The sequence below is a fragment of the Alligator sinensis genome, unplaced genomic scaffold, assembly GCF_000455745.1.
Source record: "Alligator sinensis unplaced genomic scaffold, ASM45574v1 scaffold962_1, whole genome shotgun sequence".
NCBI classification, from domain to species: Eukaryota; Metazoa; Chordata; order Crocodylia; family Alligatoridae; genus Alligator; species Alligator sinensis.
Genome location: NW_005842404.1, coordinates 430,609 through 448,118, shown reverse-complemented (window position 1 = coordinate 448,118; position 17,510 = coordinate 430,609). Strand labels below are relative to the sequence as shown.

The window sequence follows — 17,510 nt, the reverse complement described above, 5'->3', positions numbered from 1 at the left end:
CCTGGGGTAAATCAGCCCATGTGGGGCCCCGCCCTGATCCTGTGTGCCCCGGATGTGAAGAAGTCGCTATTGCCATTGGTGGTGGCGGCGGCAGACGGGAAGGAGGTAGCGAGGAGCCAGACACAAAGTGGGTGGCGGCAGTGCAGAGTCACTTCTTGGGCCAGCTCTGCCCCCCAAAGCACAGAGCCTGGGGCAGTCACTCCGATTCCCTTTCCCTCCCTCCCTCCCCCCCCCCGGGATGGCCCTGTCCACAGTCATGATGTTGTCTTTTTGAATTACTGAGAACTTAATGTTGTTATTTTATAGGCAAAATATATTTTTTTTCAATATTGTTGAAATGATTATATTTGCTTTAGCATAGCTTCCTTTTGAAAGACCTCAGGGTGGTAGCTAGTAGAGCTGTGCGAGGCTTCGGGTAGAGCTTCGGATCCAGAGAAGCTTTGGACGTTTCGGGGTCCAAAACAACACATCCGGGTCAAAGCACTGGCCTCATTCGGCTTCCGGAAGTGGTTTGGAGCTCCCGAAGCGCTTCGGAGCTGCCTCAGAGATCTGGCCATAGGGTATAATGGGGAAACAATAAAATATCTATAACTTTGTTGTTTTTTCGCCCGATTTGGATGAGATTTTTAAGGTCGGTAGATGCTGCAGCGAGGATGAAGCCTGCCAAGTTTCAAGAAGATCGGTGCAGGGGCTTGGGGGGGGAACAGCACCCCAAATTGTTGAAAGCCAAACTCATGTCACGTCTAGGCGTTACAGCATAGTGGGGTGGAAACTGCAGGGCTGGTGGGTCTTATTGAGGCCACAAAACCTGCCAAGTTTCAAAAAGTTCGGTGCAGGGGTTTGGGGGGAACTGCCCCTCAAGCTATGGACAAGCAAAACTCGTACCATGGGTGCTTGTGGGACTGACTGTCTGGCTTGGGGCATGGAAGGGAGACACTGCGGCAGGCCTGGCTGCTAAGCTACTGTGTTGCCAGTTACGAATCAATCATGATTCACTCAGGGACCAGGGTCTCAGGGACCAGCTCAATACACAGGACCTAGCTACTACATAACGAGCATCAATTAGCCTACAAAACCAGGCTAAGGAGAGGAAAGAATCAATACAGACAATCAACTGCCCCAAGACAGACACAATCTTGGCACAAGTTTTGTCTGTCAGCAGCTAGGGGTGCAGGGCCCCAGAACCCCCCTGCACCGATCTCCTCAACAGCTGGCAGGGGCCACCACCTCTGCAGCTGTCACCCCACTGCACCTTAACACATGCAGTGTCACCCATGGCATGAGTTTTGCTTGTCCACATCTTGGGGTGCAGTTCCCCCCCCAAACCTCTGTACCGATCTTCTTGAAACTTGGTAGGCTTTGTGGCCTCAGTAAGAGCTACCAGCCCTGCAGTTTTGACCCCCCTGTGGTGTAACAGATGGCCATGACATGAGTTTGGCGTTCCAGAATTTGGGGTACTGTTCCCCCCCAACCCCTGCACCAATCTTCTTGAAACTTGGCAGGTTTCATGCTCTCAGCAGAGGCTACCATCCCTGCAAGTTTCATCCAAATTGGACAAAAAACAACAAAGTTATAGATATTTCATTGATTCCCCATTATACCCTATGGCCAGATCTCTGAGGCGGCTCCAAAGCTTCAGAGTCGCTTCGGCTGGATCGAGGCAGAAACCCGGCCTGGAGCTCCGGATCGGATCATGGCCATCCGAAGCAGCTGGATCAGATCGCTACTGACTCACGTAGGCCTAGTAGTTAGCTATGAAGAAGGCTAATTCTATCCTGCCTTTTGAGCACCTGTTAACTTTGAAAGAGTACCTGTGAACATATATTCACTTATTGCTCAAGTTCCTTTTTGTATCTAACTTCTGGCTAGTAATCTCATCCCTACCTGTTCTAGTTTTAAAAGGAAAGAAAAGTTGCAAAATAGCTGAAAATCCAGAATGCTTAAAATGTATTAGATAGCTTTAAAACCATCTTTAATGCCAAAGAGAACTTTATGTATTTAGGTACTTAGATAAAGATTTTTCTTTTTTAAATTGATGTCAGCTAACCTTAATGATTAGTAAAATATGAAATAAAATTCTCATGGTTCACTTTAAAGACCTTTTGCTGTGTTGACTTCTTATAAGTATTCTTATGAGAACACTTCTGCAAAATATTATTTCTGACTATTGCAGATAAAGAGAGGCTGAATTCTGAAGACCCAGCTATGATGGACAATCTTTCAAAGAGAAGTAATGAAAATTGTTTAGCAGAATTGAGTACACACTCTCATATTAAGGATGATGATATTCTGCTAATGTATAAAGAATATAATATGTCAGAGAAGCAAGATTTCTTAAAAGGATCAGCAGCAGAACCTCCATTGCAGCTAAGTGGGAGGTCAGTATATATTATTTTCTCTTTCCAGTCACAGTTTTAATTGCATAGCCTATCCTGTGTCAACACTTTTAGAAAAGATGTGGTTTAAAATTTTTAGTGTTTAATTTCAATAATAGTCTTGTACATAGATGGCATATTCAATGGGAATCTTTCTTCCTAACCTTAGAAGGCTTATTCCTCTTGAAAAGAAAATTGAGGTTGATTCAAAGGATGTAAGGATACCTACTTAGCAAGAAAGGATTAATTTTCTGTTTTCATTTGTTCACTAACATTTCAAGGGTATAAATCTGCTAATAGATGATACATTAAGTTTAAATCACTATGTATTCATTTTGATATCTCATAACCTCAAGTAGCTATCCTCCTTTTGCTCATCCTCTCAGATGGGTGGAACAAACCTTGAAGACAAAATGGCGAAAAAAACAACAACCCAGAAAACACTGCATGTATATCCCTATTTATGCACTGTTCTGATTCTGTTTAGACAATAAATTCTAAGTATGTTCCTTGGGTTTTTCCTGTTATTTCTATACACTTTGAGTCAGGGTATGAAATAACTTACATTTTAACTCCTTTAAAAGGAAAAGGGGAGCTCCAGCTTGGGAGGGCTTGGATCAGCTCTTACATTGTAACTGTTACATTTTCATTATCCATAGGGATGCAGTTTAGCTAACTTGGGTCCCTCATTTTGACCCTGAATGAAGCAGGATTAAAGTCGTAGGTACATTCTCATGATCCTGTAGCAATATAAGTAACAGTTGCATTGTAACAGGTTGTATTGATATCTTTTGATATTGGTACAATTATTCAGTTGGTCTCTCTACCCTTAATGTCTCCAGTGATTGAATCAATATCTACTGCATCTAAATTGTGGTGTCCTTTGTTGTGTGACACATTTCTTTATTTGAAGTCTGAGCGTTTACAGTCAGAGATATTTACCAATTGTGTATTCTTAGTTTGTCTCAGCTGTTAGCTGCCTTTTCTGTATTTTGATGCCAGTAGATGTGGTTTAACAGGATGGTATCATTACTTTGTGCATGTCATTTTGTTTGGCCCTTAGGTGGTTCTTGCAGTCTCTACAACAGTGGGCTTCTAATAATTTTAATATTGCCACTTTTATCCAAAGGTACTCTTCAAAAAAACAAATATAATATACAATGACCACCATTTACCTTCAGTTATATACATACTGAATATAAACACATTTCATAAGTTTTGATAAGAAATTTGCTACTTTAGTATCTTGGGTACTATGGGATAGCAGTGGTTGTTAAGTTATTTCTTTCATGGTGACCACTGTAGATGTATCCTAAAATGACTACTGATCTACTAGTCAAGTATTACTGCTTCACATTACAAGATCTTTATAAATGAACTCACAGCATTCCTTGTTAAAATGCTTCATTACTGTTTCTGTAAGTTGATCCTGTAATTCTAAACTTTAATATTACTGCATAGTTTGTTGAACATTATGCTTACAAGAACTCTGTCTCCCAGCCAGAATTTGAAAGAGGAATCAAAGCGAAAGATAGAATCCAAATAGTGAAAGTTTGCAGGGAGAGGATGAAGAGAGATACTGAATACTGATAATAAAAAGACAATAAGCATGGACCCCAGGAAGAGAGGGGTAGACAGATGAAGATAAAAAAGAACAAAGAGAATGCTTTTAATCCAGATACATTTTTCTCACTTAACTGCAGTGTCCCAAATCCTAAATGACTTCTGCAGTACCTAAATATAAAAAGAATATCAATTTATTTATTTTATTTTGTTAAAGTTCTGATAAGAGGCAATTTTGCATGGCAGTGAAACTTGGAAATTGGCTATGGTTCCCAAATAAGTCCTAGCTGTGGAAAGTTTGTCATCTGAATAATTGGACTATAACAAACCTCATGTTGAGTAGAAATTATAAAACTTGCAAGCATGCTCAAAAATGTAATTTCTAGTTCCTTGTACAGAGCAGTTATCTTGTGGAAAGTTATTTACTTACCTTTTATAAAAATTGATTAATCTTTACAGTTCTTTTAAATCTGGATGGCATTTTTACCATAGTCATTGAAATGTCTAGTAATTTGAACCACAGAATATTCTATTATTGTCCCTTAGGAATAATTAATCAGACAGTGACCAAATGCTGTATTGAAATATTATTAGATAAAAAGTTTTAAGCAGAAAACCTAGATTGCCTGTTCAGATCTTTTGTTTATGTTGATATGTAATCCTTTCAAGTATAGGTTTTTATTTCCGTATGTAAATGTGTTTTCAGTTTGTTTGCGTACAAGTTTCTTGTTTTTCGTCTATTCAGGTACCTTATGGTGGTTTCACCTTACAGTATTCTTTCATTCCTGATAAGAACTGGCTGAAAGTAACATTTTTGAAAAAATGAAAATTTTCATTTCTTTTACTGAAATTTGGTTTTTGTTTGAATTGAACTGAAAACAACACATTTTGAAATTTCCAGTGAATTGGAAGTTTTTGACGCCTTGGAGCTGCTCAGTGAAATAGAGACTCTTGTCAATTTCACTTCTTAATAGCAATGAAATTGAAAGGAACATCAGATTCACTGAGCAGCTACAGGGATCTCTCCGGTTCAAATGAAACATTTTTAGCCTTAGCACATTAACAATTTTTTATTAAACTTGTTTCATCAGAAAATTCCTGCCAATTCTGTTCATGAGGTCTTCTGGGATTTTAATGTGTCCCATTCCTGGATCCTTCAGTAACTTGGATTATAAAGTTGATGCAGGCTGTCTATCTTGTCACTGATGAAGAATTGTCACATTAAACACATGCTTTCATATGTCTTTTTGAATCAACAGCTTTAAGGTTACACCTTCATTTGAATGTCCTTCTTTATATCCCATAATGTGGGTAGTCTTATTTAAAAAAAAAACCAAAAAAACCCAGAAAGCAAACCCACAAAACATTCATATGATTTTAGGCTCTTTTGACTACTTTAATTGAGAACTTTGATTATGTTTTATCAGTCAACATGTACAAATAGGTATAATAATAGTTGATATAAATATAGAAACACTCTTCATCAAAAACAAATCAATGACAGTCCCTGTCTTTCCTACCAGTAGCAACAAAATTATTAGTAATTATTATGTGTATTACTGTGGTACCAGTCCCTGTATATACATGGAGCAAGAAGACAGGCTATGCCTCAATCATAAAAACTACATAAAATGTATTATCTCCCATTCCCCATCTCCTGCATAAATGGGGAATGGCAATGGATCTGGATGTTGCATTACATTTGCAACTGTTAAGCATGAGATCAGGTCAAAATTGTCTCCTTATTTGAACCTGTGTCCTCTTCAGTACTATTCATAAACAAGGGGATGCAGTCTCCCTCTATATCTACAGTTCTTTCTTTGGATTGAAAGGTATTACATTGTTCATCTGCTTCACAAAGGACAGGGAATGCATAATTGGTTTATTCTATGATATATTTCTCTGACCCTAATCCAGTTAGGAACCTATTTTATAACAGCATCCTAAATACAGAAATGACTAGCTCTACATACATTGGTATCCTTTCTTCATGGTTCCATTCCCATACGCATAATGGCAATAGATGTACTACGATCTATGGAATCCCTATGTAGGAGATCCTCAGAGCATTGTGTACATGAAGCTTCTGGAGACAGATATTCTACTTTAAAAACACCTGGTTCAGAGCTTTCAAGAGAAATAACCCTGTTGAGAACAAGTTTGAGCATGGGGATAATGTAATCCTCCTCCCCAGGTAAAGTGGTTGTGCCAGCTTTGCCTTGATATCCAAATTATTTTAAAACCTTGCAGGAATTAATGAAGACGGTAATAGAGACACTAGTTTCTTCTAGGCAAGGTTCACAAAATTCCCCACAAATTATACAAATTTCCAAGTTCTATGTCTAATAAAATTGACTTTCCCTAAATTAAGAACTGGTAGAGCCTGTAGAAGACTGAATGGTAGATTCTTAGCACAATTGCTTCTATTTCTAATAAAACTGAGAAATGGTGTTTTATTACACCAATGAGAGCTAGTAGTAGTTTCTTGCATTCTGTCTACATTTCCTTTATTTCACAGTGGCCGGTGAAATCAATATACAGTACCAGTTGAAAACCATACCTTTCAATGAAGGTGCTAAATAAAAGGCACATTATTGATGAAATCTTCATTACAGATAGCACTGGATGAAACCAGTAGGCCTTATTGGTTATTGTTCTGTGTTTGTTTGGGTTTTTTTGTGATCTTCCCATTCCAGTATTTCAGAAGAAGTGTAGGCTGTTGTAGAATATTTACCATTTCAAGTTAAGTCTTTTCAGTGAAAAGACAGACGTTCTGGCCTTGCTTTGCTCATTAGACATTTTATATGCCAAAATATAGAGAAAGATCTGGGTTAAAACCTTCCAAGTACCTGTACACCCACTCCTACAGTTTTACCAGAGACAAAATAGCTTCCATTACTCCCTACCATAAATAACCTTCAGATGGTGCAGAAGGGAAGATCTAATATTTGCACTCTTGTCGTTCATTACCATTGTAATTTGCCAGGACCGTAAGACCTGGCACCTCTGAGCACTATACACTAAGTATTCCCTAGGAGCATAGAAACCAAGGACTAGAAGGGACCTTTGACCCATTGAGCTCAATCCCCTGTGTTTGCAGAAAACAGTTTATCCAAAGAATCCTTGAAATAGTTTCCTCCAACATCTTATGTAAGCACAACCACAAAGCACATTATTGAAAATAAAACTAAACCCACCAAAAGCGTCCTGCAGGCTACTACAGGTAAAAAGTAAGGGGAGACAAGGATACCACAGATGCTCTGTCACTGTAGTGGCAGAGGTAATTGTTTAATAAATGCTCACAGGTTCCTGTGATTACCCTTCCTCTGTCTGTTGACTGAGTCAGACACAGACCTAGTTAGGATGATAGCAAAGGGCTGATTTGTGATGGTCTTTAAACATAAAAATATATATATACATTGCTGAACCAAGAAGTATGTTATACCATCCCAGGGAGACAAAGTATGGACTGGGGAACATCTTGCTTCATGAAATCAGGATGGATAGGTACCAGAACCTGCAATATAGTAACCGATGAAGTCTACATTGGAATGTAACAAACCAAGTAATTACTTGTCTGGGAGGACTGGAAGTTGCCTGAAAGAATTAAGCAGTCCAAAACTAAGTAATATATTCTGTGTGCGTGTTTAAGTACCTTGCCAAGTTAATTTAATCAGCAGGATTGTGGTACAGATTGTAATTGGTGCTTGAAGGGGGCCATTGTAACCCATAATAAGATAAAAATGTGTAATAGCTGTGTTTAAATCACTGTAAATTTAAAACTAATTCAAAACCTTACTAGTCCAATAAGTTAGTGAATACTTATCATAAAGCATAGAGGACCACACCTAGGTCTCTGCTTTGGCCATGCAACAGTGACAGCAGCAGCCTTGGCTCCAGCTCTGACCCGGGACAGGGACCAGAGATGCTTCTGCTGCCACAACCACTTCTGTTAGGCTGGGCAGGGCCCAGAGCCAGTATATGCTCAGTGTTCTGTGCCTGAAGCTGGAGCTGCAACAAAAAGTAAGTAGGGTTGGCACAGGATCAGGCAGTGGTGGGGAGACAGGTGTGGGGGGGGCAGTTGTCAGGGGATTCAGGCATTAGTGGGGATCAGGAGAGTGGTGAGAGGGACAGGTGCTGGGGTGCTGGCACCTGCGGGGGCAGGTGCTGGGGGCAAGGTGTGGTGGGGCTAGACCAGGGGTGGGCAATCATTTTGGCTGAAGGGCCGTATACCCAGTTTTGGCAGGCTGTCGAGGGCCGCATGGGTAGCCCTGCCCCTTGAGGTGCCCCGCCCAAGCAATATCTTGGGACCAGTGCTCCATAGAGCCCCTGCCAGCTGGGACCCTGCGCTCCTGCCACCCTAAATTCACCGTAATTGGCACTACTGCACAGTAATGCCAGCACATGCTTTTCTGGTGACACTAATGTGCAGTAGACTAATTCTACTGCACATTAGCATATTAACACTTTTTTTGCATAGTGTAGATGTCCCTAGTGTTTCCCTGCAACCTCCTCGCAGCACTAACAGTATTTGTCAAGATCTTGGCAGTTGTAGCTTATCTACATAGACAAAGTATAATACTTTTTTCAGTATCTCGATAATTGACTGGTCAAAGGAAGATATTAGTAGGAGAGTCCAATAAAAATACCCCTTCTACCCATTCTAGAATTAAAATTAAATAAAAATACCCATTCTAGAATTCGGAGCTGCATGTAAAGAATATGAACATTTCCTACCAATTATTCAGAATCAATTTATGTGAATAATGTTGAAATTCTAACAGTGATTTAATAAATAAAGAAATGAGGCAGAACTTGGTTCTTCTGATTATGAATGGAAGCAGTAGAGGTAAAGAAATTGGTATATACATGATCAGAACACCATATCTGCAGAGTAGTCACCCAGCTGTTCAAAACATCTTAGCCACTAGTCTCAGCTGACATTTCTCTAGTGATCATGGATCATATCTGATTCTATGGTCTAGTCAATTAATTTTAATTTTCTCACCAATTCTGTAACTCTGTTACTTTATGGAAAAATCAAATGGGACAAAACAACAGTTATTCTGGTGGCTTTTGTAATGCCAAAACAATTATGATTCCCACAACTTCCTGTCTGCCAGTGTCCCTCTTCTCACTTCTTATTAGAACTCTTAGTTTAGCACAGAGATCAAGTCAGTACCCTGGTCTTCCTTTTGTGTAGTTATTGGCAAAACTTTTGTATATGATGTCTGACCTAGAAATATCTTGATCAAGAGAAGTTCAGTTTATCTATTCACAAAATAGAGGTTTCAGGTGTGTTACAGACAGTACCTTTTGTGTCCATTGGAATCACAGTTGCCAGACATTAAAGTACATTTTTGCATTGAAAATTTTATTCAGAGTGTACTTGGCAGCTGTTAGGATCTTTTATCTTCCAATAGACAAATGTATTTTCACACCCAGTCACTTCAAGATTTCTTTAAAATCTTTTATTTTTTCCACCTATATTGAAACTGACACTGTCTGGGAATCTTAATGTAGTGCTCACAATCTTAATAGACTCTCCATTTGAATCCTTGGTCTCATGTTTGTTTCATTATCTCCCTATGAAGTGTGTCTTTCTTATAGCCATAACATCTGCAAGATTTTGGGGCGGTGACCATGTGGGGTCAGGACCTGGGCCTGGAGCAGAGCTACAATCCTCTCCCTGCACATCCTTGCCTATGGAACTGGCACCCATTGCAGGGTTGGGTAGGCAGCGGATCACAGCTCGGTCCCAGGCCCCAGCCCTGTGCTGTCACTGCCCTGTGCCCCTTCCTGGTGATCCTGGCCTTGCCCACCCATCTGATTCCTGAACACTTCTCCCTGCCTGTCCATGGCCTCATGCCATGGGAGTTTTGGTGAGTTCTTGTGTGGCAGGACAAGGGGGTGTGTGCCAACCTGGCCTATGACAGTTCAGCAAAACTCCCTATGTGGCCTGTGGACCTAAATAATTGCCCACCCCTCTTTTATAAGGCCTATGCCTCTCAGTAGGTTAACTGTTGCTTTTTTTTCTCTCCTACTCACCTTGCCTCTCTCAGCAATGCACCCTCCTTTTTCTTCCCCCACTTCCCTACCCTTTGTATTCTAATCACTGCTTGTCTATTTCTTGCAGTCCTTCCACAGCATCTGATGAACTAAATCCTCAGCTTACAAAAACTAATGCAATGCATCTCTGATTTAGTCTATAAAGATGCACTCTGCCTTACTTCAGATTAACATGGCTAACTGCCTTTCGCTAAATGAATTTCAACATAAATGAAAAGTAATATATTGTATTTACCTGAATTTAAGATGACCCCCCAATAATGAGCTTCTATCCATGGAAAATTTATAAATTTGTTATAGTTTTCCATGGATACATGTAATAATTGGAGGTTCATCTTAAATTTGTTCTCCCTGCCACTGCAGTAGGGAATGCAATGGCAGGGGGCAGGCAATGTGGGGGGTGGTAACCAGAGGGGTGCAGTAGTGGTTCTGTGGAGGGGAGACAGTAGGGAGGCAGGTAGTAGAGGAGAGGGGCTGGAAATAGGCAGGCTGTGCCTAAGCAAACATGCTCTTTGCCATAGGCTAGAGCAGGGCTGCAGCCTGCTGGAACTGAAGCAGCAGCAAGAGATAGAGATGGGGGTGAGGAGAAACAGGTCAGGGTTAGGAGAGCAGAGGTGGCAGGGAGGCAGGAGGAGATGCAACACTGCAGTGGAATGAGGCTGTGGGGTGGAAAGTGGGGAGACAGAGATGCCAGAGGGATAGAGGCAGTGCGGGGCAGGCAGCAGCTGTGGCTCCAGCCCTGTCCCTGGGTTGTGGCCAGAGCTAGAGCCACAGCAGCTGCCTGCCCTCATCCCCTATCCCTCACTTCATATTCAAATCCAAGATGTGGAGGCTTTTCCTCCCATGTTAAATGAGGGAAATGTGCACCTTGTGCATATATAGGGATGCTGTTTTTGATCGAGGTATTGTGGCACTATTGTGTTTCTGTGTGGAGGTGTTTATATAATATGTTGATATTAACTGAGCAAAGGTAGTATTTTAGAGGGTACCCCATCCAATACAGTTTCTAAAGGCATACAGATTTAGTGGAATCTTTTTCTATTGAATGTTCAATAACTTTTGAAAAAGGGAGCCCAGCTACTTTAGCAGTTCACAGATTTCTTAATTTCTTTCTCTCAATTTGTATGTTGCAGAGGCTTTGAACTAAGTTGAATTTTTTAGATATTGTGATTACATTGCTTTCACTTTGTGTTTAACTAAGCAATAGCTTTCACATAGGACTCCAGTTTAAAGTTACCATAAAATGGACTATTCATGTACTGTAACATTTCTAAACACTTAATTACATAAATTGTAATTATGTTTAAATAAGAGAGAGGTTTGCATAACAGGCAAGATACCATATTTACTAAAATAGAAGACCCTGATTATAAGCGGACCCCCCAATAATTAGATTCTATATGTGGAAAATTTATAAATTTGTTATAATCTTCCAGGTATTTAATCTAATTATTGGAGGTTTGCCTTGAATTTGTCCCCTTCCCACTGCTACAGCAGGGAAAATAAAGCTGCGGGGGTGGGGGTGTAAGGTAGCCCTTTGCGCTCTGCTTCTGTCCAACTTTTTCCTCTGGCAGCCCCTTCCCCCTCTTCTTACTGTCAGGCCTTCCTCTCCTTGAGCACATAATAACTTTGAAGTAAAATATGGCTATAGCAATGTGCATATAGTACTTATGCACTTAGTTCATCCAGAATTGATGTATGTTATCTTTTTTTGAAACTGTTGCAAGTTTTAGCACACTCCTTAAACACACTTTTGAGCAGTACTTTGGCACCTACTTATATGTAGTACAAACTATGCATGATATTAGTCAAAAGCCAAAGGCTTGTGATTTACCACATAGTTCGTTTGGTCTGGGCCCCACCAGCCAACAGTATTTCAAGCCACAGTGACCCCACAGCTCAGCACTACTCAGTTTGTGTGTGTACTCCAGATACCTTCCACAAAGGTTCCATGTGCTAATTAGCCCCCACCCATGACTGGAACTGGGTGTTCTTGTCCCAAGTCCTGGGATGCTCCAAAAATTATATGCAGATGAGGCTCAGGGCAACCTGGTCTGGCTTCACCTCATGGAGGCTGAAAGTGGGGCTGACAGAAGGATTCTGGGTGAACTGTATGCAGTGTAGCTCACCATAACTTTAAAGAGAGTCAGCTGTGAGGAGTACTGCACTGAATGGGTACTGCCATATGTCTTATTTATATGAGCTGCACTAACTTATTCTTGTGGCAGGTTCCCATTAGCATGTTTAGCCAATGTGGGCTATGTATTTTATAGTCATGCTCAGTGTTGGCTGGATTTAAGCAACTTCATAGTTGGTTTCTTTTGATGAGCAATTGCTGCTTTTGCCAGTAGTTTAATGATAGACTATGTATTTTGTGAGATTTCATTGTATGCAGTTACAAGATAAGGGGCTTTTTCCCTATGCCATTTGGGGGAAAAGGCCTAACCTTGTTTTTGAGTAAATACAGTACATTTCCTTCATTATCTGATAATAAAGAAACTATTTTATTTATTTGTGTGAATAGCTCTACTCTTTCTGAAGGCTGTTTTTAACCTGTCTTGTATAACCCCCCACACTTTTATTTGGTATGTCCTACTTCTCTTCCTCTGGATTATTGTATTATCTCCCTCTCCCTCCTTCAAAGACTTAGGCTGCAAAATAGTCTTTCTGGGGTCTTTGAAATTATGCTATTATAGATATAAGTCTTGGAAGGGAAAAAGCATTTGAGGCCTAGAAGCTCCAGGAACCATTACCTTCAGCTACTCTCTCTAAACCTGCACAGCTTTGGGGTATTTTGTGTCCATAAATAGGAGGACTTGACACCTTAGATGTTTGTACAGAAACCTCAAGTGCAGTCTTCAGAGCTCACTATCCACTTCCATGTCAAGATTGTTACAGTTTGGCACGTTTTAAGGATCACAACCTGGTTCTAGTCTCCCTAGTGTAGATTTGGGGCAGAGCTGTGTCACATGGGTGTGTTCCATATGTATAGATTGTTGTGCAGACTTTGAGTTGGGCACCTACTTTTAGCCATTTCATAACTGAAAAACAAGTCTTTTGCCCAGTATGTGACCCTCTCCTTTGCTCACGCAAGTTTTTTGAATGAGATACGGTAAGGTAAAAAAATTGCCTATCTAAGCAGGGAGATGGTAGTAAAAATCAGTGTTTTTATTCCAAGAGCTGCCAATTCTCTCTTATATCCACTCACTTTCTTGTATTGCTTTGGGAGTTCAGCTTAACCCATGTCTTTCCTTTCATGCTGCAATAAGCAGAGATCAAGGATTGAAGACTGATAAAAGTGAATGACAAGAGTCCTCCTGATACACCTTGACTGGCCAGGCAGGCCCTGTTCCAGAAGCTCAGTATAGCTTTAGGTCATAGGAAAGTAGAGTTGGAAAGGACTTCATGAGGTTGCCTAGTTCAGCCTCCTGTTCAAGGCAGGATCATCCCTGACTAAAATGCCCAGTCAAGTGTCTCTCTAACTTACTCCTGAAAATTTTCAGGGATGGAGATTCCCTAACTTTAACTAGCCTGTTCCAGTACTCAACCACCCTCTTAGTCAGAAAGTTCTTCCTAATCCCCAACCTAAATTACTTCCAATGTAGTTTGAAGCCATTGCTTCCAGCCCTCTCCCCTACAGCCCCAGAGAAAAGTATATCTCCATCCTCTTTTTAATTGTCCTTCAGGCATTTAAATATTGTTATCAAATTCCCCCTAAGTCTTCTCTTCTCCAGACAAAATGGTCCTAGTTCTTTCAGCTTTTCCTCATAAATCATATTTCCCAGACCTTTATCCATTTTTGTCACTCTCTGCTCATCTCTTTCCAAACTGTCCACATCTTCCTTGAAGTGTGGGACCTAAAACTGCACTCAGTACTCCAGAAGAGCCTTTGTTATCAGTGCCAGATAGAATGGAAGATCCATTTTCCTTGATTTGCAAGAGAATACTGCAAATACCATGCAATACAACCTCGTATGCTGCTGGGGGGTGGGGGGGGAGAGGGGGTTTGCAACAAGAGCACACTGTTGACACATATTCAGTGTATGATTTGTTGTAACCCCTAAGCCCTTCTATGCAGTACCGCAGCTGAGATGATCATTGCATGCTTTTGTGCATGTAGTTATTTTGTCTCTTGTTCTCACTGAATATCATCTGATTAATTTTAGACCAGTTTTCTGGTTTCTCCTAAGTCATTCTGGATCCTAGCCTGTCATCCTCTCCATTTTTCTGGACAGCAAGTCTTTCTGACTTTGGGCATGGATTATTTTTAAGACTTCAGATGTGTATGTCTTTTTAACTGGCTTTTCAGCAGCTACATGCAGAAAGGGGATGTTTTGCAGACCAGAGATTTCCATCTTGCTGTATAAGAGATCTTCCACGTACTACAGAGTCTGTTTTGTTCGCTCCATCTCAAAATAGCTACAGTAAATAGGTGACAAACTCACCCTGCTGCCCCCTGGTCTGGACCCAGATACAGCATCAAAGCAGGGATTAGGGTGTGGCAGTAGTGGGGGGGAGGGGGGGTGGCCGGGTGAGCAGCCGTGGCAGGAGCTAATGCAGCCATTGCTTGCCCACTGACACATGGCATATTACCACTTGTTGCTTCAGCCCAATGTGGAAGTGAAAGGACAAGAGAAAGCAAAAACGAGTTGGCAGATGTGTAAAGATACATAAAAAGAGATTGTATTCTCTCAGAAAAAATATTCTAAACCATATAGATTTCTCAAAATTGTCACACAACATACCCATCTGTGCATAGTATGTGTAATTTATTATCTTTCAGAAAATTAAGTTAGAGCCCCTGTTAGCTGTTTGAAATATCAGGGCACATCCCTTTTAACTGAGATAGATAGTAACATCATGGCTACAAATTGTTCTTGAATTTCTGCCAAGGGTAGTGTTTGAAGGTAGACTGCATGGATGCTGGTTAGGTTCAGAAACTGCAGCATAGCCCATTAAGCCCTCTATGTAACCTCACAGTGGGCTCCCCTGAAAACCCTATTGCCTAGTTTTGCAACATAGTTCTAGGTGCATTTGCTGGGTGTCTGACATACCATTCTATACTACTCAGGCTATTCTGGCATGAATATGATTTCCCTAAAGGGGCAGTCAGTGTCATACACTGGCTAAAACAATTGAACAGAGGTTAGAGACAGTCAATTAATATGGGTTCCCTAAAGGGGTAGTCAGTGCCATACACTGGCTAAACCATTTGCACAGTTTAGAGACTATCTGCATTATGCACAAAAACCCCTAGCACTCTACGGTTTTGGGAATATACTCTTTGTAATAGAAAAGCATACCTCCAGTAAATCAATTTTCAACTTGTGGGGTCCACAGATTATGTTTAAGGCAGTGGTCTGCAACCTTTCTAAGCACAAGATCACTTTTAGAATTAAAGTGCAACCCAGGATCTATGTGAACTGCGCCCCCTGCCTGCCTGGCAGCGGGACACATGTTGTGTCCTACCACTCTCGGGGCAGCTGCAGCGGGGCTCAGGGTTCAAAGACTAGTGCAGCAGCAGCTACCTCTACCCTGCACAGAGATCAGGGGGGCATGTGCCCCCAGGCCTCTGCCAGGGTGTGTGCAACAGTGGGAACCCCCCTGCGCCCCTGGACAAGCCACCTGCGCTCCAATTGTCTCACCATCCAGCCTGGCCAGGGCCCCGCTTTATAGGGTTACCATATTTCTAGTACCAAAAAAAGAGGACACCTGTGGGCGGGGGGGATGTGCCAGTGAGGGGAGAAGGGGTACGTGACTGAGGGGGCAGTGATATGTCTGTGCCCTCCCTCTGATCCTCACTTCCCCCCACCCCCAGCACTGCCGGTGCCCCTCACTCCTGACCCGCAGCCTTTCCCCACCCCAGCCCTGCTGTTCATGCGTTGTGTGCACACATGCAGGCACACGCGTGCACACATGCACGCACACGCGTGCAGACAGACAGACAATCTGTGTCTAACCTGAGAGCAGTTTGCTGGGGCCTGCTTGCAGATCACATGACCCCCAACAGCCAGTCACCTTGACCACTGCTCCCAGCTCTAAGCAGCCAGCTTGGGAAAGCAGAGGCAAAGCAAAAACCTAGACATTTGCTAGCATTTCAGAAACCTGCCTGGACATGAGGACAGGGCCAAAAAAGAGGACATGTAGGGTTATCATACATTCTGGTTTTCCCAGACAAGTGCTCCCCCAGGCTGAGATCGACTGCCAGAGGCTCCGTGATCAACCAGTCAATCGCGATCTACCGGTTGATAACTACTGGTCTAAGGGGTCCACAAAATATGACTATGATCGATCAAAAGTATGTGAATACCCACACTTACAATTCAAACGGGTCTATACCTTCATTCAAAATGTTTTAGCAGTCCATAAATAAAAAAAGGTTGAAAATCATGTCTCTAGTATAAAACACTCCAACCCTAACCTAAACCACCATGAGGCACAGCAAATTACTAGACAATCTAAGTAAGAATGTGGATTTTAGAATTCTTATAGGAGGTATCCTTTAAGCAGAAAGCTCTGGCTAACTATAGGTAATACGGTGCTTCCTTACAATGTAATTGCTCTGGAAATGTTTAACTGATCAGTGATCACAGTCAGTTAGCAAACTTTCTTTCTAGGGGGTGACTTTATAAGAGCTTTGTCTTCTATTCTGTCTCCATTTGTTGTTAGGAGGACCTATGTCTACTGTCTGGACTGGCAGACAGGATTTAGGCCCCAATTCAGCAAATTATTTAGGCTAAATACAGACGGTCAAAAAGCCTGAGGCTGAATCAGTTCAATCTTCACAGGCAAGTCTAAGCTGCATAAATTGAACCAGTACGAAAGTGAACACACATTCACTTTTGACTCCATAAATGCAGCCATCTGCCTGCATGGGTCCAGGCCAGAAGCTGGTGGGTCCTGGAGCAGACAGTTTGGACCAAGCCTAGCCTGCCCACCCTGTGAGGGGAGGTTTTCACAGAAGGTGCAGAGCATCCTGGGATGCTTTCAGTAAGCTGATTTATCCTAAATCGGTTAAGTCTGATACAGGGTTGTTGGTTGTAGCTGTGTTTTTTTCCAGCTGTTTAGTTGGTCTAACAGAGGATATCACATCTACCCAAAGAACCTTGCCTTGAGTCTGATACTACATCCATCCATCTTAAACCAATTTCAACCAGTTTGGAAGCAGTTTAGATGCACTGAACTTCTTTTATATTACAGGTTTGAACTGGTTTCACTTATACTGGTTTCTGTGTAAATTCTGTCCCTAGCTTTAAACAAGTATTTAACTTTATACCTTAAGACTTTAGAGCATTCATAAATTTTATAGATTTCATAGACATCAGGGCTGGAAGGGATCTAGCAAGATCATCAGGTCCAGCCCCCTGCCCAAAGGGCAGGTAGTCATCAGGGGTCAAATGATCCCAGCAAGATGGGCATCCAAGTGTTTCTTAAGAGCATGTGTTTCTCACATTAACAAATAAGATATGTCCAGTAGTCTTACTAGTAAAACCTTATCTGTAA

At 41.5% G+C, this 17,510-nt stretch overlaps 1 protein-coding gene across 3 annotated transcripts in view; it reads left to right on the top strand.

Annotated features, from left to right (window-relative positions):
- ARMC2 (armadillo repeat containing 2) overlaps window positions 1-17,510 on the top strand; it is a 171,180-nt gene that overhangs the window by 17,979 nt on the left and 135,691 nt on the right. For all 3 annotated transcript variants that reach the window (XR_001358542.2, XM_025211402.1, XM_025211403.1), the window contains exon 5: window positions 2,174-2,378. Coding sequence is in view for 2 of the 3 variants with exons in the window: in XM_025211402.1 (XP_025067187.1) it covers window positions 2,174-2,378 (205 nt within the window). In the remaining variant the exon portion in view is untranslated. The remainder of the gene's footprint in view (window positions 1-2,173; window positions 2,379-17,510) is intronic.